General features: G+C 55.4%; 1 protein-coding gene across 4 annotated transcripts in view; it reads left to right on the top strand.

Moving 5' to 3' along the window:
* The window catches only part of TANC1 (tetratricopeptide repeat, ankyrin repeat and coiled-coil containing 1), a 299,529-nt gene that overhangs the window by 269,170 nt on the left and 9,380 nt on the right, over positions 1–20,979 (top strand). For all 4 annotated transcript variants that reach the window (XM_075529696.1, XM_075529694.1, XM_075529697.1 and 1 more), the window contains 4 exons: positions 1,725–1,910; positions 4,377–4,455; positions 19,578–19,711; positions 20,364–20,487. In XM_075529696.1, coding sequence (XP_075385811.1) covers positions 1,725–1,910; positions 4,377–4,455; positions 19,578–19,711; positions 20,364–20,487 — 523 coding nt within the window. The remainder of the gene's footprint in view (positions 1–1,724; positions 1,911–4,376; positions 4,456–19,577; positions 19,712–20,363; positions 20,488–20,979) is intronic.

Below are 20,979 nucleotides of genomic sequence, written 5' to 3'. Positions count from 1 at the left end.
CAGCCCTCCCCACCCGCTGTCCCCGAGTCATCCCCTCATTAACACACGCTCTGTCCCCAAGTCTCCACTCCAGTCATTTCCATTGTTGCTGCCCGCGCTTTGATCCTAAATTGATAAGGCTATTTCCAGGTTACAAAGGAGATTTGTTTCCTAAATGTGTCTTTTTGAGAATCTGTAGGTTAAGTCAGATCACGTGCCCGCATGGCTCTAATGTAGCCTTCCCTTCGGGCAAGGAGCCTGCCGGAGTGGCAGAGTGGGTTTTGTGTTGGACTGCTAACCGCAAGGGGGCCTCGGAAAGCACTCTGTGGCAGAGGGTTAGTGCCGGACGCTCCGAGCGCTTCCACTCATGTACAAGCTGCCCCCAGTGCAGCCGCGAAGGTGATTGTGATGAAGAACTGACTGTGCCTTAGTGCTGGTTCAGTGACTCTCAAGGTGAGGGCAAATGTCCGTAGCATTCAGAGATAAGTATGAGTAAGTCGAACCCGTACCCAAGGGACTGTCTGTCTGTGGTGCTTACAAGGGAAACTAAGCTGTTCCGTTTTAAGAAGACTCGGGAACAGTGCTGGTTTGCGGTTTAAAGATGATCTGTGGGCTATAACTTCGGGAGTTTATCCAGGCTCCATGACTCCAGAAAGTCGGGATTCCATGTTGGTGTGTCTCAGAAGCCCTGCCCTGAAGCTGAAAGGTCCGGAAGCGGACGGCCTGGATTGTAGAGAACCTTGTTTCTCCACTTACTTCACAACTAGAGTGTTGGCTGAGTCGCTGAACCTGCGAGAAGGCGCAGTCTGCTTCTGTAAAGATTTATAATCTGGAAAACTTCACAGAACAGTTCCGCTCTGGGTTTTATCAGTGTGGGAAGGCACCCCTTGGAGCACAGCTGTTAAGCACTTGGTTGCTAACCCAAAGGTCAGCAGGTCAACCCCCCCTTCTTTCCCCCACCGCCCCCGCCCCCCCATCCGCTGGTGGAAGAAATGGCCAGGTGATGGGTTCTCAGACAGGTCACGGCCTCAGAGACCCACTGGGGCAGTTCGGGCTGCAGTGAGTTGGAGCCAGTTTGATGGCACACAGCCACACAACCACAACTCCCCAAAGCCCGGTGCTGTCGCGCCCACTGGCAGCGGCCCTGTAGGACAGACCAGAACTGCCCCTGTGGGTTTCCGAGGCTGTAACTCGTCACGGGAGCGGACAGCTTCCGCCTTTTTCCCATGGAGCAGCTGGTGAGCTCACGTAGGCAATCCTGTGGTTAGCGCCGCCTTGCCCCCACCACAATCACAGCATCGGCTTGTACCTGGGGAATAGTACTGATGTCTTGGATCACAATAGAGCCAAGTGTCTGTCTTTCCGGTTAGGATGTTTACAGCGGGACAAACACTGCAGTAGGCTGACAGCAAGGGGAGAGAGTGTCTTTTGTTCACCGCGGTTTGGAGAGTCCCTGTGTTGTTGCTTGTGTTCTCTTCATTGTTGAGCCGCATGCCACTCTAAGGGGTCCCTGGTGGCCTAGTGGTTACACATTGGGTCACTTACTGCAAGGTTGGCAGTTTGAAACCACCAGCTGCTCTGAGGGAGAAAGACAGGCTTTCTGCTTCCAGAAAGAGCTACAGTTTTGGAAAGTCCCAGAGACAAGTCTGACACCAACTCGATGGTGTGGGGCATGTTTCTCTCGGTGTGGTGTCTTCTGAGGGGAGCGGATGCTTAGCTGTGACCTTCCCCTGCTCCTGCCCCAGGTGGACCACGTGGACAAGAAAGGCCAGTGTGCGCTTGTGCACAGCGCACTGAGGGGCCACGGCGACATTCTCCAGTACCTGCTGGCCTGCGAGTGGTCAGACACTCCTCCGCTGACAGGCGTGCTGAAGAAGAGCCAGGCCCTGCAGCAGGCGCTGACGGCGGCCGCCAGTATGGGCCACAGCTCGGTGAGTGGTTCCACCTTGGGAGCCTCGAGGCTGGTAGGCTGGAGCCCAGCTGGGTCTCTTGCATTGCCAGTGATCCCTGAGTGCATGAAAGAGGTGAGGGAGTCAAGGCGGAGTGACTGGTTTTGACCTCACGTCAACGCCGCCTCATGTAGACCAGTGGAGGCTTTCTTTCCTTTCTCCTGATCGCCCTCCGCCGGCTCGCTCTCTGGCGGAGTTGCTGAGCCCACACGTGGGCCTCAACCTGCGATGAGGCCGTCTCTTGCCATTAAGATTTGCAATCTGGAAAACTTGATGGGACAGTTCTGCTCTGCCCTGTGGGGCTGCTCTGAGTTTTACACACTTTGGAAGGACCCCTTGGAGCACAGTTGTTCAGCACTTGGTTGCTAACCAGAAGGTCAGCAGTTCAAAACCCCCGTCCTCCGCCTACCCTCGGTTTACCCAGGGATGTGCCCTTTGTCTTGGTGATCTTTTTTTTTAAATCATCACGTGGAATCCTGGTTCTACAATTGCTCTTGAGCATTTGAAGGATTTTTAAAAATAGGACTAGAATGTTTTGATGGCATGTGAGAATGCTTGTCATCCGCGGTTCCTAGACAGAACCGCCTGCAGGGTTTACATAGAACACGGATTGCGGGGAGATATCAGCACCCTCAGCTGGAAAATGTCCTTGTCATCTCCTGACCCCGTGTGCCTGTGCTTCATCTGGGAAGTCAGACACTTCACTCTCTTCCACGCATGTTTCACTCGAGGTTACTGTCAAGGAGTGAGAGGTACCGATAGCTGAAAAGATCCTTTCCCCACAATGACTGAAAGCAAATTTGGTCACAAAGCTGGCTTGCTGACATATCGCCTTTGAAACACAGGGAAGGAAGACACACACCTACACACACACACGCCTCGACCTTGCTGGCTTTTTTCTTTTGGCAGTCACACTGCTGCATGCATGCTCAGTGGATACTCAGAACCTCATGGTGCCACTGATACTTTGTCAGCTGAGGTCCGAGGAAACTCGACACGTGAAGGAGCTCATCTTCAGGACAGTGAATGGCGCGTGCCCTTTGAGCCTGGTCTCCACGCGTGCTCACCCCGCTGTGAAGCTCGCTGGGAGACAGGCGCTGCCAAGATCGTCGTGGCACAGCCACGTACCTGTTTCATGACAAAAACAGTAGGCCTTATCGGCCCAGAGTCCTGAAGGGTGTAGGCATTTTCTGCTGGGCCTTGAGCAGATTGACAAGCATGCAAGTGTATCACAAGGCCACAAGGAAGGTGTCAGCAGGCCAGCGCTCCTGGCCAGGTTGCAGTCCCAGGGCTGCGGGCTTCCAGCAGCCGCCTGCATCGCTTGTTTCAAGACGCTTCCTCCGTCTCCAGGGCACCGCTTCCCTGCCCAAGTCATTGTCCCATCTCTGCTCCCTCTCACCTGACTTCTCCCAGCTCTTGTCTGGAAGGGCTATTTGGGGTCTCTCAGGCTCACCTGGATAAAACAGAAGAACCCCCCTCCCCATCCTAAAATCCTTAACTTATTCTTCCTTGTCACTGGTTCTCACCCTTCCTAATGCCGCGACCCTTTCACACAGTTCCTCATGTGGTGGTGACCCTCCAGCCATAACATTATTTTTGTTTCTACATCATAACTCATTTTGCTACTGTGATGAATCGGACGACCCCTGTGACAGGGTCGTTTGACCCCATGTTGAGAACCGCTTGTTTGTGTAAACGCTTTTGCACCGTGTCCGGTAGCATTCCTAGGTTCTGGGGATTCGAACCTGGGCATATTTGGGGTCGGTTATCCAGAAGGCCACACGGGGCGTGGTTGGGAGGCTTGCGGACGAGTCCAAGATGGATTCCTCATGCTCTGCCTCTGCCATTGCTCAAGGCAAGCGTCGGGCTCGGGGTGGCGACACCATGTTTGCCCCCAAACCTGAGGCCCGGCCTGCTTGTTGATGAGGAAGATTCCCATCAGGAAACAAAGAAGAATGATGTCCATTAAAAATATATATACATATATATGTCTCTTTCTGGCACCACTTTATCTTGTTGAAAAGATAAACCTCCCTTTGTTTTTCTCCCTTGTGAAAAATGGGATACCCATCATCTGCCGATTTATGCAGAAGCTGCACTTTGTCAGAGCTGGCATGTCCTTTGTTGATTAGGATGGCATATTTGGGACCTGTTGGAGTTCATTAGAATTCTGAGTTCATAGTAATCCTGTACAGTGTTCCTCAAATTCCCTGAGATTATGATTTTGTATCAATGTGTGTATAAGAAAATTCTTCGCTGGGCGAGCATGTGAGTAGCATATGAATTATGCTCTAAAGTGATTTTCATTAGATTTTCCCCTCCTGGTGCAGCATGAGATGATAATGGTTAAAAAAATAACCAAAAGCCACTTTCTCCTCTGCCAGCACCAGGTAGAATAAGCGCATATTGCCATGAGAACTCATTAAATTACCTTGCCACTTTTGACAGGTGGTCCAGTGCTTGCTGGGAATGGAAAAGGAACATGAAATAGAAGTCAATGGCGCCGACACACTGTGGGGAGAAACAGGTAATGATGTTTTAGCCCCTCTTTGGGCCTAATTGTCTTAAGAACAGCTTCTGATGGGTGTACGCCTGTTTTTATTGTATCCCACGGTGTCTGAAGTTTAGAGCTTTTTTTTTTTTTTTTTAAGAAGGAAAAACTTTCCAAAAGGATAGCAAGGCTTTGCTCAGAAACAGGTGAAATGGGAATGCATTTTTCATTAGACCAGCGGTTACGGTGCACCTGAAGAGTGTCAGGTGGGAAGGCCTCACAGCCCAGTGTTACTGTGAAGCAATTTTCTAGAACGCTGCATGGTGGTGTGCTAAGTGTCCCAGCTACCTCCCCTCTGCCTAGGAGGACCGCAGCAGGAGGCCTGGCGTAGTGATTACGCATTGGGCTCCTAGCTGCAAGGGCGGCAGTTCGGAAGGGCCGGCAACTCCCAGGGAGAGAACCGGGGCTCTCCGTCTCGGAAAACCACAAGGGCACTTCTGCCTGGCCCATAGGGTCCCTATGAGTCGGCATCGACATGATGCTCTGAGTTTGATGTCCCCTGGAGGGAGAAGTCCAGGGAAAGGGCTGCATTGGAGGACCTGGTGTGAGCTCCCCCCGGCTGTTGGTCACGAAGTCCTTTCACGTTCTTCCTTTTGAGACTGCCAAGCAGACGTGAGAGAAAACCTGGCGTTCCCATCCACTGCCAGCACCCGTCCAGGTCTGGTAGATCCCAACTCAAGCCAATGCTAGAGGACAGAGTAGAACTGCTCCCCATGGGGCTTCCTGGGCTGTGAACTTGAAGGAGAGCGACTGGCCGCTTCAGACCACCAGCCTTGGCTGACAGCTGTGTACCGTCACCATCAAACTACAAAGCACCTTCAGTCCGAGTTCAGCCGGTCCCTTCCAAAGCCTCATGCATAGCCCTTTCGAAGCCTGGGGAAGCCGCTCCCCTCCACTCACTGGCGTTCTGTGGAGTCAATCAGCCAAGGCTTCTTTGGAGCAGCTTTTTCATTCTTCCACGTAAGCACTGACTTGGGCTTAGAGAGCCCCGGCCATTCTCTGTGACTGCGGGTCAGTCAAACCCATCTTGCTGCCTCTGCGCATGTCCACATCGAGTGCCTCTTGTCCTGTGTCCCCTCAGAAATGACCCAACGCATTTTACCAGCCCACACCTGCCTCCTCCCTGGCTCTGTCAGAGGGCTACCCAGAAACCCTGTGGGGGAGGCTTGCCTGAGAGAACTGAGGGAAATGTCTGGCTTTGTGATCATGGGATCTGGAATTGAGACCCAATCAGGGGCCACACAGGGCCCCGGTCAGGGAGCCTGACCCCAAACAGGATGCCGGGCCACAAGGGAGACAGGCAGCGTGACTGAAGGAGTCATTTTGCCATCCCTGGTGGCATAGTGGTTACCCACTGGGCCGCTAACCACAAGGTCAGCAGTTCAAAACTACCAGCTACTCCGTCGAAGTAAAAGCTTTCTACTTCTGTGACAAAGTGGTACAATCTCAGAAACCCACCGGGGCAAGTCTGCCTTTCCCATGGGGTCCCTGTGGGTTGGAATTGCCTCCAGGGCGTGAGTCCTCCTGAAGTCCAGGTGCTCACCCTGTAGCTTCCCTGCCTGTGTGGGCCGCAGGGCACTGTGTGTTGGTTTCGCTTGTTTCCTGGCAGTCCGGTTGCTTCTCGGTTCTCCTCGGTCCTCATTCCTGGGTGTGGTCACAGGGCTTTGTGTCCACAACATTCCCTCCTGGGCCTTGCCTGCCTGCTTCCCAGATTCTTTCCCAGGGTGTGGGAAGATGCCAGGACAACTGGAGGCTTTGTGTGGATAACAGAGCGCATTCTTTCTCCTGGAACTTGTGTGACTTGTCTCTCAGTGTAGATGGAGCTTGCAGACAGCCTGTCTGGGAAAGGCCAGCGTGATGGGGGGTGGGTGGGGGACGTAGAGAGTACCCGTCCGGCTGTCTGAGACCTGTTTTGGGTTCACCTGCCTTTGTTTCCCCGACAGTGATCAGCCTCTGCTGGAAGCCCTCTGACCTGCCCACCCCTTTTCACGCTCACGGGGTGGACCCTGGGTGGGAGCACCAAACAGGCGTAGTTACTTCTCCCTGCTGTCGCCGGGAGCGGCCCTTGGAATCTGCATGTGTCTGCTCTGAGCAGTGCCACCTGTGCCATTGCCAGCCTGGAGCTGATGAGAAGTAGCAGGTTGTCAGAGCGAGGTGGATGCCAGCAGCGGCCCCAGGAGGTGGGAGCGCCCTGAGCAGCTGACCAAGCGGAGGTCCCTCGTGGCTAGCCTCTCAGTGCGCTGGGCGGGCGGACACATGAGCAGGAGCACAGGGAAGCGACTCTCTTAGGGCTTAAGAGACAAGCCAAGTGTGAGATCGATGTCTTATATGCTTGCGGTGTCATTTCACATGGGCATTTGGTTTCGTAGGAAGCCAGGCTCCTCGAGAGCTGATCGGGTGGCTCGTGCTCTGGGTTTTGTCCGTGCTCCAGCAGAGGGCTTCGTGTACGTCGGGGCCCTGTCTTGCCAGCCTTGGGCCCTGGGACTTTGCTTTCAAACGTCAGTTGCATTGCCCTGAGAGCTGGTGTAGCTCTGCCGTCGGGTAGTGAGCACCACTGCTTTGGGTTCCAACTCAAGATGGCCCGTGGAGCAGAACTCTGCTCGGTCCTGTGCTGTCCCCACGACCCCAGGTCAGACCACTGGGATCCAGAGCACTTCACGGGCTGATTATCAGAACGAGACTGCTGGACCTGCCTTCCTAAGCTCGCCTGGATCTGGGAGTGCCTCTGACAAGACAGGTGGTGGCCGTGCGGGAGGTGCATTGGCTGGACTCAAACCTGGAACCTTCTGCCTGGACCCACCATTCTCCCCCTCACCTACTTGCTGTTAAAGGGCCCGGCAGAGAATCAGTAGTAAGTCGTGCAGCCGATTGGGAGACCGTAGAGGGCACGTGAGGGTGGGCCCACCAGAGTGCATGGCAAGGCCCTTTGCTCCCATGGCCACTCACAAAGGTGCCCGGCTGCAAGGATTTCTGGGAAGTGTGGATGGGCCAGAGCCCGGAAGGTGCTGTGTTACCTCGTGTCAGGCTGTCCTCAGCCGTGACAGTGAGTGCCGGCCAGCCAAACGAGGTCCCTGTTTCCGTGTCCAGGCTTGGTGTGAAGCTTCGGTGATTGGAGATGCTCCCCTAGGAGTTGTGAGAAGGAATTCTGTCTCCAGACTCCAAGCAGCGCTCCGGTGTGCAAGCCTGTGTGCGCGCTGCTCGCCATCCTGGGGGAACAGAGACCCCCCCCTCTGTGCCCGCGCCTGCCATGGCCCTGCCAGAGAAGCCCGTCTGGTTGCAGCCCCTCCCCGGCCCACTCCTCCAGGCACTTGCTGTCGTTGGGGCCGTCCAGTTGGCTCTGACGTACAGCGACCCTGCGTTCCACAGAAGGAGCACGTGGACATAGCATTTTAGAACGGGAGGCGTTCTCTTGGCGGAATAATTTGGCTGCCTGCTGCTGTCCAGTTTCTGAGAGGTGATGGGGTGTCCTGAGAACACACTTTTATGCCCTGTCCATGCTGTTTTCATTAGTCAGTACCTTACGAAAGAGCGTAAGGAGCTCTGGTGGTAGAGTGGTTACGAGCAGTGGGAAGCTTTCTGCAAGGTCAGCAGTTCAAAGCCACCAGCTGTCCCTCGGGGAGAGACAGGACTTGCTGCTCCCGGGATGAGTCCGTCTCAGGAACCCCATGGGACACCTCTGCCCTGACCTCCAGGGGCGGGTGAACAGCATTGACTCCGTGTTGTGTTCTTGTTTGTTTACCAAAGGGTTCTGTCATTATAAGTCATGCCTTATTGCCAGAGCTGTCTGTGTTGTTGTTGTTTGGGGGGGGGGAGGGGTTGTTTGCCCCTGTTCCTTAAAGACAGCTGCACTTTCTCTGCTGTGCATCGAGTAGGATTTCTTTTTCTCTGCCCAGCATCCCAGCGCCTCCCTCTGGCAGTGTGCCGAAGCCCAGCAGGTAGACTGACCACAGGTCTCTGTTCTCTGACTCTGGGGAGAGCCTGGACTCCTGCAACTTGAATCTCGGCCTTAGCTGGGTCCTCCAGGATAAGGGTGGCCCTAGGGGAGGGGTCTTCTACCTGCTTCTCTGCCGAGCCCTGCAGCTGCGCCATGCGGGTGATGCGAGATAACTCACACTCGCTGTTTTAAAAGTCCCTGTGAATCCCCCTTCTGACCCTTCCAGACTTGCTGCTACCGAGTTGAGTCTGACTGATAGCCACCCTGTGGGGCAGGGTACGACGCCCTGGTAGACTTTCAGAACTGTAACTGTGCGGAGTAGAAAGCCTCGCCTTTCTCTCGTGGAGCAGCTGGTGGTCTCAGACTGCTGACCTTGCAGGCCAACGTGTGAGCACTAGACCACCAGGCCTCCTTCTTGTCCCAGCACTGGGGCATTTTCCCCACTCGGTGGCTGCTCCTGACATCCCGGGCTGAGGCGCCCAGCTCTGGCCCACAGACTGGCCCAGGTGGTGGACAGCAGAGCTTATTATACCCGAGGGCACCCCATTGGATCCACCCCAGGGAGCCTTCGGAAGGCTTGGTATTTCTTAAACCCGGCCCTCTACTCATTCGGGTCTTTGGCGGGAGGAGGAGCTTTTCCTTGATAGGAGTGGCAGCGTTTGCAGATGCGTGCGTATCTCGGCAGGATTCCAGGCGGGAGACTGGAGGGACCAGGGTTTGGCTGTTGCCTGCTCGGGCCTGTGGAGCATGTCACGTGTGTGACTGGGAACTGCCGTGGAATTTTCCCAGTGTGCCCTGAGAGAAGCTGCATGGTTTTCTGCTGCAGGCCTTGAGCATCTCGCCAGCCCCAGTGGACATTCCTTCCTGGCAGTGTTTGTTTTAAGAAGGTGCAGTGCGAGTGTGGCCATGGAGATCCAAGTTCCTGCCAGTCTAAACAGAGAAGTTCTTGAGTTTCCTTTGCCAGGGGGGCAGGGGGTATGAAAGTGGGGTCACCCAGGACCCTGGGATATGTGGGGGAGAGGTCACCCAGGGTTTGGGAAAGGAGAAGAGTGGGGTAACCTAAGACACTCAGGGAGGTGGGGGGTTTAACTCTAGGGCTCTGGAAGGTGTAGAGAGGCAGGTAGGGTAACCCAGGAGGGAGGGGTGGGTAAAATAAATCCCCACACATGGCAGATGGGGCATGAGAACTGAGGTGTGCTGGCCCTGCCACCCCCTGCTCTAGTAGACCCCCAGGGCCTGCGCCTGACGGGGGACTCTGGAGATCACTCCTCTCTTCCAAAAGGGCAGCCGAGTTCAGCAGCAGGTGGTGTCTACACAGCAGGGCTGGGCTGAGGAGGGAGCTGGGGTGGGCTGAAACCCCCAGGAATGAATTGGTGGCGTGGCCACTTAATAGGAGGTTGTTTACCACACTGACCGTGGTGTGGTGGCAGTTCACAGAACCCGTCTCTCCATGAGTCATTCCTGCCCGGGCCTTAAGAAGAGCTAGGGTCTTGGGCAGAAAGGTGTCAGGCGTCTTGTGTACATTTGGCAACTTCGCCTGCAAATACTGTCGTTTGTATCTGCTGCCCTCCAAAGACTATAAATCACCTTACAGAAGAGCCAGGTTGTGTCTTTCAACTTCTTATTGAAATGGCGCGCGCGTGTGTGTGTGTGTGTGTGTGTGTAAAATTGCATAAAGCTGTTTTGTGACAAAGCCCACCTTTACACGGAGGCCTTCATTGGCGGCCTGAGCGTAACTCCGGCCGCCAGCCTCTAGGCGCAGTGAAGAGCCGGACGTGTCCCTGCTCTCAAAAGTGCGCCGTGTGCTTGTCTTCTCAGGAGTGCGAGCAGGGTTGGCACCCTTTACCAGGCAGCTTGGTGACGCGGCGAACCTTCTGTAGGAAGCATGATGTTGTCGTGCTTTTGGAAATTGTTTTCAAGTGGAGGTTACATTTATTTATAGCACATGTCATTCCTCCAGAGGATTTGAGGAGGCTTATTTGTAATAATGCTTGTAGGAGTAGGGCAGAACTTGAGCCGAGTAGGACACAAAGAACAGGCGAGAAAACTGAGCCAGAAAGGCCCGAGTCCTCGTTCGCAGACCACGTTGCGCTGTGGTCCACGTGACCACAGGGCGGGGGTGAACCTGGCGGGCTCTGGGAGGCAGCGGAAGAGCTCTCTGGAGGGCGCACCCCCAGGCCCCTCCGTCTGAGAGTAGCGCACATACAAGGAGTGGTTTCCAAGGCTTCCCGGGAGCTGTGTACGAGTGAGGAGCTGAGGCCCACCCAGGTCTGGGACGGGGAATCCTAGCCTGTGGGACCTCCCTGCGTGGCCCCAGGCACCTGGTGTCATTTCTCTGCTCCTCATTTGCGTCATCTGTGAAAAAGGGACAGGAGGCAGACGAGAAAGAGGGGCTTTCTACTCCAGGAGAAAGAGTCCCACCTCGCAGGCCCTCGGGGGCAGTTCTGCCTTGTCCTACAGGGTCACCGTGAGTTGGCATTGACTCGATGGTGGAGAGGGTTTCCATTTGGCTTGACTCGCCAGTGTTAGCTGTGTGGTAAATGAGTTTCGGGCATGAAGAGCTCTGAGCTGGCGCGTGGAAAGTCCCATTTAGAAAGCACTTTGCAACCAGTCTGCCATCCAGCCAGTCCCGGCTCTCAGTGGCCCTGGAGGACAGAGTAGAACTGCCCCTGTCACCCTCCAAGACGAACTTTTTTTTTTTTTAAACAATTTATTAGGGGCTCATACAACTCTTATCACAGTCCATACATATACATACATCAATTGTATATAGCACATCCATACATTCCCTGCCCCAATCATTCTCAAATCATTTGCTCTCCACTTAAGCCCTTCGCATCAGGTCCTCTTTTTTTTTTTCCCTCCCTCCCCACTCCCCCCTCCCTCATGTGCCCTTGGTAATTTATACATCGTTATTTTGCCATATCTTGCCCTATCCGGAGTCTCCCTCTCCCCCTTCTCTGCTGTCCCTCTCCCAGGGAAGAGGTCACATGTGGATCCTTGTAATCAGTTCCCCCTTTCCAACCCACTTACCCTCCAAGACGAACTCTTTACGGAAACAGATGCCTCATCTCTCTCCCTCCACGTGGCTGGTGGTTTAGAACTACTGACCGTTGAGTTAGAAGCCCAGCTTGTGACCCACTAAGCCACCGGGGCCCTTGGGAAGCATTTGAGGGCCGTCCTGCTCTGGTTGAGAGCATGACTCTCGGTTCACTGGGGAAGCATTTGAGGGCCGTCCTGCTCTGGTTGAGAGCATGACTCTCGGTTCACTGAGCTGCTGGGGACGGACTTATGGCACCTGGAGGATTTGTTTTGTGACTTGGGGAAAATCATTTGACCCCTCTATGACACCGCTACTTCATCGTGATAAAAATAGGCATAATCCTAGCTCGTCAAAGGCATCGTCTGACTATTGACTGAGAGCTGGCCCATCATGTCTTGCTCAGTGCTTAGTAGTAGGGGCATAGCAAATGAGTGTGATGTGTTGTCCAGGCTGCGGTGGTAATTTGCTTGTTGATATTAGGTACTATTTGTGATAAACTATCCATTAGTTTTACATTTGATCCCCCCCCCCCCACCTGTCCGTGATGAGGACAGCTTCTGTTCAGACCTACCGGGTGACTGAGAGCCATAGTCTCAGATACTCCATGCGACCCGGGAGCCTGGTCGGGGTCGGGGTTTAGAGTGTCATTCCACGATTTTCCCCTGGTCCATCCAAGACGATTTTCTCTCCTTTCTGCTATGAATTGGGTGGGGGTGACCCTCAGCGGTTCCTACCATCTTAATTCTGTCTGGTGCATGGACGTCTGCTCCACGTGCCAACGTGCGTCCCCGCTCGTCTCCGCGTCCCCGTTTCCATTTCCCCTCCTTTCCTGACTAACCCTTCTGCTCTTTGGATCCCAGTGGTCGCTCCACTGCTGGTGTGGAGGGAGTGAAGAGTCGTCCTGACACAGACGGAGGGCAGAGACAGATGTGGGTAATAGCGCGCAGCCCTGCTTGGCTGCTGTGAACTTCACACCCTCACACCGAGGCTCCAGTGTGTTTTACAGCCAACTCTTGAGCGTTCTGCTTCCCAGATTTGTCATCTTTCATATTTGAAGCTCGCGAGGGTGGGGGGCACATTTTCACCTGGTGCCTGACGGTTCTTGCCTTTTGCCCTTGAGCTCTGCTCCCCTCTCTCTGACCCCAGGCTGGCCTGCCTGCCGGGCCCCTGCCTGAGAGCCTGAGCTGCTCCAGGCCATGTGCCAGACGGAGGACATTGAGGAGGGGTCAGTTGGGGGTTGGGAACAAAGACTTGTTGAATTCAGAAAGTCTCTGGGCAGCCTTGCTCCCCGTTCGTAAGGTCATGGAGTGGCTGGGAGCAGGCTCTGGACCTCAGGGCCTGCGGGGCGTCCTCTCCCAATGCAGGGCCATTTTTAACCAGGCCCATGTGGACGGGGCCTCGTTTTCGCCTGTGCGTGTGTGGAGGGTGAATGGATGGCTGTTGGTGTGCGTTCCTAGCTAGCGGCAGCCCTCGCACCCCGCCTGCTGTGAGGGCAGGAAGTGCTAACAAAGCAGAATTATGAGAGGTGGCCTTTATCATTCGTAGCACTACTCCTAGAAGGTGGGGGGAGGGTGCTAGCCTTGTCATTGGGGGGGGGGGTGTTGGTGCTGGGGAGCAGCTGACTCAGTTGAGGCGCCCAGGGTGGTAGCCCAGCCGGTGGGAATGGCCACCCAGCGCCGGCAGGCCTGGCCCACCCTCCACCTCACAGCCCCCCTGAAGGTGAAGCGCGCATGGGTGCTCCAGAAGGGAGCTGTGCGGCACGGGCTGTCGTTCTGAGTGTCCAGAAAATCACAAACTCCCTCATGGCATTCTCATGTTTCAGATAAAACAGCTTGACGGTTTCCAGCGCCACCTTTGTTCTTTGACTGCTGAGTGGGCCAGAGCCGTCCCACCAGCCTCCTCTCCCAGAGGTTCCGTCGTCCACTGCCTTGTTCCCTTCTAGTGGTCTTTCCATCTTTGTCCCTGTTCCTGGACTTCTGGTGAGAACTGGGCTGCTTCCTACGAACATGGGCACTTTCCAGTTTCCATTCCCCACTCACTTTTTTAAAAGACGGGAAAACCCAACAGCATGAGAAATAAATGGCACAAAGACCCCAACTCAACTTGCAAATACCCCAACTCAACATACAAAACATACTCTGTGCACGTCAAACTCTTAGCCAGAAAGCAGTGCCAACGTGTGCCGCTCATGCCCCCAGCACGGGGAGGCTGTCCGTGCGCACTGCAGGGCAGTGGAGTGACGCGGAAGGGGAGCATGGCCCCAGTCACTCTTTGGTGTTTCCAATCTGAATACAGAAGCAAGCGATGTGGCGTGGTTGTTTGGGAGGTGACTCTGATCCACGGCGGCCTTGTGTACAGCAGAATCACACGTTGCCCGGCCTGGCGACAGCTCTGCGATCATTGGTGTGTGTGAGCCCATTGTTGTGACTCTCCTGTCTGCCCACCTCACGGGCTTTCCAACTGATCCTGCTTCATGAGGCATCACACCGTAAGCCGGGCCATCCTGCACACCCACTGCAGTGTGAGCTGGATACTCCTGTGTCGCTGAGCGACAGATTGGCAGTGAGATGCCATAGTGTGTACAGAAGGCCTGTGTTCGTGACCAGTTGACCGTTGAGTGTTTGTAAGGATCCCTATTGACAATGTGGTAACCCACTGGGCTGCGAAGGACAAGGTTAGCAGTTCAAAACCACCAGCCACTCTGGGAAAGAAAAATGAGGCTTTCTACTCCCCTAAGAGTTACCATCTTGGAAACCCACAAAGTCAGTTGTACCCAGTCCTGTCGGGTCACTATTAGGCAGAGTGGACTCAGTGTCAGTGAGCTTTTTATGGTTGTTGACATTCATGAAGACGCTGTGCCCGGGGCACTCGAACATGGAAGGTTCCTGTCGTGACCCACTCTGGGATGCAAAGAATTACCTCATTTGATACGTTTTCAGTCACTTCAGTCTGTCAGGATCCATCAGGTGTAAATCTGGCTGGTCCTTAAAGAGCACCCTCCCTGATAACAGATAATTATTCAGGATGGTCAGTAAGCGATAGGATTTTTCGAGGTAAAGAAATTGTGTCCAGTGTGAGCCCTACAGCTGCTGTTCTCGCCTGGCCCTGTGCCCATGGCCCTGTCTCACAAAGACAAGGCACTTCCCGACGTCCCACCCTGGCATCCGCCCCTCTCTGCTGTTTGGCGTGTGAGCTGACCCTTAGAGGCCGTCCATCAGCCCGGGGGTGTCCTTTCCAGCAGAATCATTGGAATTCCTGAGGAGGGGTGGCTGGGAATTTGTTTGCTCAGGCATGTCGTTAAGTGTGCCCGAGTCCGCTCATTTCCGAATATGGTATCCTGATGTCCTTCCTGGTGGCTGCTGAAACTTGAGGTCGCCGCCCTGGCCTCCAGAATGGGGCCAGAAGTGTCCATCTGGGCGCACAGCAGGGAGCATGAGCCGCCCTCAGCTGGAAGGCGCGGTTGGCAGGCCCCGAGGGCCTGCCTCGTGCGCGGTGTCTGTGCAGAAGGTGATCCGTTGTGAGCCTGAGCAAAGCTGGACCCTTTGAGCCTTCCCTGCTCAGGGACCTCAAAAGGAAGTTAATCCGAGACGCAGGGAAGGAGAAGGGGAGGATTCACCTCTGTCGCCAAGCCTGGGGTGGGGCTCAAGTCCCCCTGTTGGTGGCCCTAGCTGCTGTCTTCTTGCCACCCCCAGAAAGCACAGCCCCTATTTTGAGTGCCGGCCTGTCGTTTCTGATGTGCTGCTGTGGCAGACATGCAGGGGCAGCTGCACTAGGAAGCTTGGTGTGAGGAAGGGCCTGTGCATAATCTAGACAGACTGGTTTACCAAGCAGAAAGAGGACACCGTGTCCTGGTGGGCCATTTCCCCCCAGACATCACCAAACGGGGAACCCTTCCTGTGGGGTCCTGCTGGTTCATCGACCGTGACTCTATCCGGAGTGTGTGTGTGTGTGTGTGTGTGTGTGTGTGTACATGCATGTGTGCGTTTTCAGCCGTGCCTTTTAGTACTAGCTACAATCAGAGCAGGAGTCCCCTAACTGGAGGAAGATGCCGAGAATGAGCTTGGATCTTTCCCCTCCTGACCCGCCTGGAGGGGTGCTGCTTGGCGCCCTCCCGGTGGTGTCCGTGAGACTGCTGGGAGCCTGCACTCTCAGGAATCGGGAATGAGGAAGGATGGGGCCAGCCTCACTCATCTACATGCTCAGAGCCGGGGGCAGGCACAGGCTCACCGTGGCTAGGGGGCTCTAATTTCCAGTAGGATCCCCCAGCGTCTCCCCTGCATCAGCACAGAAAACTGATATAGAAGACTTAAAAAAAAAAAAAGTATTGTAACCAGGTAGAGGGTATACGTTCCAGACCATCAACTCTGTAGTCAGCAGCTCCACTCACTCCTCCATCCACACCCCCTCCCCCAGTGGGACAGCCCACCCCACCCCCATCATCCCCTGATTTCTCTTCTCCCTCTTAGGGGCGCCCACCCTCCCGTGGGAACCCCCAGCGTCTGATCCCACTGGTATGCGAGCCTGTCTTGGTGTTGATCCGTGGAGTAGTGGGCTCATGCGTGTCACTCCTGTCACCAGGGGCTTCATGGTTCCATCACCACTTCTCAGCGGTGCATCCTGTTCCTTTGTGTGTCCCAGTTCAACAACAAATGGGATGGGTGGGGTGGCGCTGGCGACGTAATTTTAAATGGTTAAAGCATAATCAAATAATGCAGTGAGTATGAAACACTTGCTGAACCTTGGGACTCTCCATAAGCCTGATCTCTGACAACTTCTCGCCGTGACAAACGGCCGGGACCCTGGAGCCCAGGGACCTTGTAGATTTGCTGAGGTCGCATAGGGCCGCTGGGAGTAGTGTTTTCCGGTCGTGTGCAGCGTTGGGTCTCCAGCTGCAGGCATCCTGTGCTCTGTTTCAGAGCAAGAAAGCTAGCTGCCTCCCCCCAACACATCTCACAGAGTCGGCAAAGACTCCTCTGGGGGACCACGGCAGGGTTTGTCAGCCACCTTCTTAGAAAGCTAAGGGGGACCATGCTTTGCTGCATGCTAAATAGTGTTCCACCTTATAGCGGGGAGGGGGGAACTGGTGAACACTTTTTAAAAAAATCATTTTATTGGGGGCTCATATAACTAATCACAATTCATATATAACATTCATGGTATCAAGCACATTTGTACATTTGTTGCCCTCATCATTCTCAAAACATTTGCTTTCTACTTGAGCCCTTGGTATCGGCTCATTTTCCACCTCCCTCATGAACCCTTGATAATTTACTAATTATTTTGTCATATCTTGCACTTTCTGACATCTCCCTTCACCCACTTTCCTGTTGCCCATCCCCCAGGGAGGAGGTTATATGTAGATCTTTGTGATCAGTTCCCCCTTTCCATCCTACCTTCCCTCCACCCTCCTGGGATCTCCATTGGTGAACTCTGTTAAGTGGGGGTTTTGAAGAGAACATGCCACAGAATTTGAAGAGTTTCATGGGAAATGCAGTCGCTTTGTGTGTTGAGGAATCTTGGGAGCTAGCAGCTGCCCAACTCCCTCTGCTGGGGCCTGGGAAAGTCGGAGGGAGATTTCTTGATCCGGTTCTCCCCAAGTCCCCCGGGGGCTGGTAGCTCTCGAGCTTTGAAGTGACCCGTCAGAGCAGAGCCTCTTCAAACATGCTTTTCTGGGGGAAATGTGGTTTGTTTCCTAAAAAGCGGCAAGCCGTCATGTGCGGGACTAATGAGGCCTTGTCCACGGGAGCCTCCGAGCTGTCTGCGCGGACGGGCCACTGGTGTCTCTGGCTGTCTTGGAAGACCTAGAAGGCGCCAGTCTGCGGCACGGCCACGGAAGCCCTCACTCTGTTGAAGGTCCACTTTCCTTCCATCATCCTGCCTCACTCTGGCTGTGTGGCTTTAGGACGGGCTGGTTCACCCACCCACCCACCCACCCACGGGCCCTCCCTCACATCCCGAGACAACCCTGAAGCCCTGGCGAGGAGTAGAGGTCAGCTGGGCAGGAGAGCAGACGGAGTGCCTCTTCCCCCCCCTCCCCCCCGTGAGTGAAGCAGTGACGTCACCTGCCGTGCTGCCCCGTGTCTCTTTGGAAGGCTCCTTCGAGACCTGTTTGTCAAGGGGAGATGGGCACAGGTGTCCAGTCTAACCTGTGTGTGTGTGTAGGAGGGGTGGGGGTGTATCTGGTTCCTGGGGGCTGACCAAGTGGGTTGGAAGTGGGAGTGCTTACAGCTGTTGGTCCTGATTTCGGGGGGGGGGGGTGTTGTTGGGGAAGAAAGGCTCACCCAGAGGTGCACATGGAAACCACACCTCCCGGAGCACTCCCCTGTTATGTGACCAGGCCCAGATCCCCTGGAGACACCACCTGCCCCCTCAGGAGGCCTGCAGCCCTGGCCTGCGTTTGAGTACGTTGGAGGAAGGTCAGACTGGGCACACGAGGGGCTTCCAAAGGTTTGTGGGAAAACACAGTGTCTGTGACGAGATTAAGGACGATGCCCTGCGCTTCGAGAAGCCCCCGGGCGATCTCTTGCGCTTTGTCTTTGAACCGGGCTCAGGTTACTGAGACGGATCATTTCGGAGCACTGAGCTGTGTGGCATTTAGTCGCCTGCTGTCTTCCCAGTGTGTGACTCGATGGCTGTGGATGCCTTCGTGGCTGGTGGGCTTTGCGTTGCTCCGGCCTGAGACCTGGATGAAGCGTGCTGCGGCGAACATCACCATGCCTTGGGGAGAGTTGCCCTCGGGCGCGTGCCTGCCGGTTAGTGGCACTGGCTTTACTGAACGATGCCAGGCTGGTTTCCAGAGCAGGGGACCCGGTTGTGCCTCCCACCATCAGGGTATGAGGTGGTCATCTCCTTAAGACCGTTTCTCAATAACGGGGATTCCTGGCGAGGCTGACAACCTCCTTTTTTGTGGAGTCATTGGCCTTTGTGTTTCCCGATCTGTGAAGGGCTTCCTCCTGGGCCCGTTTTTGTTCTGTGGCCTCTGGCTTGTAGGCACACTGGATCGATTCCTGAGCGCGGGAAGGTGGTAGGGGCTGTACGTAAAAACAGCTGTCCCGGGAATTAGAAGCTAGGCATCACACCGCCTCCTCTCCTCCCTCTGTGCCAGTGTTGTCTGTGTCCTGACTGGAGCAGTCTGTCTCTCTAACATGCCTCCTTCCCTGACCCTTCCCTGCCCGATTCTCCATTGATGAGCGTGTCTTCCTGGCCTGGAGATATTCTTGCAACCTGCTCTTCCCATCCCGTCTGGACTGGGATCCATCCCCACGGGATAGAACCCTTTTATAATGGAGCTCTCTCCCCCATCCCACCCCAATTAGGAGTCCGTCCTGTGGAGCAGGGAGGCGTAGTTGCTGATGGGGAGGTGTTTGTGAGAACTCTGGCTCAATATTTCTTTGCCTCTCTGAGGTCTCTGGCTTACCTTGAGCTAGCCTCCCCGAATCACCACCCCCCTACCCAGACAGCGCACAGCCTAAGCGCTCAAGAAGCCCTGCAACCAGATCCCCTCGTTCGCTTTCTCTGATGTTCTTCTCCCTGACCGTGGGTTCCAAGAAAGAGATTCTACGTTCCATCAAAGCACTGCAGATACGACACGCTCTTAGCTGATGCTGGTTGTTGGGTGGAATGTGCTGACTTTAGGGAAGAGACCAGACTGAGCAAGAAAAAGAACAAAAACAAGGAAACAAAACGCTTTGCCTCCCGACTCTGGTTTCTGCAGGGCTCGGTGGGGATGGCTGCCTCCGCTCACACAGCCTCCCTGAGGGTGGCGAGCCCACTTCCACCCTGGTGCACGCGCAGGTGGAGCGCTGGTGCCGGCTGTCAGCCATGGGCAGTTCTCGGGTTTTGTTCCTGTGGGCCTGCTTGGGCTTCCCTCCAACGTGGCATCTGAGTCGAGACTGGAGTGTTTCAGGGGGACTTGACACCGAAGACGGGGTTCGGAAACTGCGCAGCATACCTCTACTGTGTCCTATTGGTCAGACCATCATCACAGAGCTTCCCCCCCCCCACCCCCAGACGTCAGGGCAGAGGGCACCTAGACCTCTGCCTCTCAGTAGGAGGCAGGGGCACCGAAGCATGCGTGGCCCTCTCTGATCCACCACCCGCTCTGTCCTGATTCTCCCGCAGCGCTCACGGCGGCCGCAGGAAGAGGGAAGCTGGCGGTCTGTGAGCTGCTGCTGGAGCACGGAGCCGTGGTGTCCCGGACCAACAGGCGAGGGGTCCCACCGTTGTTTTGCGCTGCACGGCAGGGCCATTGGCAGGTACTGTGGGCCCCGGGAGGCTTCAGGGACAGTGAGTGGAGGTAGACTGCCCTGCTGTCCTGCGGGCAAGAGGAAGAGTACTGTGGCAGAGGCAGACACTGTACCCTTGAAGAAAGAATTCTCACTGGGTGGTGTTCTGTGAGCTCTCTCTGGGCACCCGCAGCCCCCCAAACAAAGTTCGGTTTAAAGGCAGGACCCTGAGGCTGAGAATCCCTAGGAAACTTCACTTAAAGCCCCTCTAAAGCTTAAAACACCCGCCCAGCCCGGAAGCTTATCAACCTAGGTCACTGGGGGGGAGTGCAACCCGCTGCCTAATTCTTTAGTCTCCAAATCACCCTTCCGTATGCCCCCCCACCCACCTTAGTTGCCTTCCCACGTCCCCAGTGCCTCCAGGTGTGCTCTCGCTGACCTGACTGGTGGCCAACCCTCCCCGATGCCTCTTCCTGCCTGGCATGGTGGGCGAGTTCTGTAGACCTCGTGATGGCCTGGGCACAGGACAGCCAGAGCAGATGGATGCGGAAAAGGTGCTGCTCAGTGGCAGACGACAGACAGGACAGGCGGGCTGCAACGCTGAAGGGGTGGTTGGGGACCAAAAGGCCGGCTCTGCTCACCTGGCCGGGGCAGCGGGGCTGTGAGTGCGCGTCTCTTGCAGATCGTGAAGCTGCTCCTGGAGTACGGCTGCGACGTGAACCTGAGCGACAAGCAGGGCCGGACGCCGCTCATGGTGGCTGCGTGTGAAGGGCACCTGAGCACCGTGGAGTTCCTCCTTTCCAAAGGTAGCCCCGCAGCAGCCGGATGAAGAAGATGTTGGGGCTTTCTAGCTCCCGATTTTAAAAGGGTCGCGGTTGTGTTTGGCAGGGAAGCTTTTGAGCGGTCCCAGGAGTCTCAAGGCTAGGGTGCAAGCCCCCAGGGACCCCTTGCTTGGCTTCACAGTGCGTTGCTGCCATCGGGCAGGCCAGTCGGTTCCCACTCTGGTGGCCCCACGTCAAGTAGAAGGAAACACCGGCCAGTGGTCGCCGTGTTTGTTGGCCACTGGTCCATCCATGTCGTCCGGGCCTCCTTCCTCTTTCTCACTGACCCTTGGTTGTACTAAACAGGATGTCCTCCTTCGGGGACTGGTCCCTCCTCCTCATTTTGGCGTGTGGGCAGGTGTGTCGCGCCGGGGGCATGGGTTTCAAGCTTCCCAGCACTTGACGGATTCCCTCTTTGGGCAGGGCTGGTGGTGGTGAGGCCGTCTGCTTGGGGCACTCCTTCAGGAAGCCTGTGAC

This window comes from Tenrec ecaudatus, chromosome 13 (genome assembly GCF_050624435.1).
Source record: "Tenrec ecaudatus isolate mTenEca1 chromosome 13, mTenEca1.hap1, whole genome shotgun sequence".
Lineage (NCBI taxonomy): Eukaryota > Metazoa > Chordata > Mammalia > Afrosoricida > Tenrecidae > Tenrec > Tenrec ecaudatus.
This window is presented reverse-complemented; position numbering and strand designations above follow the sequence as displayed.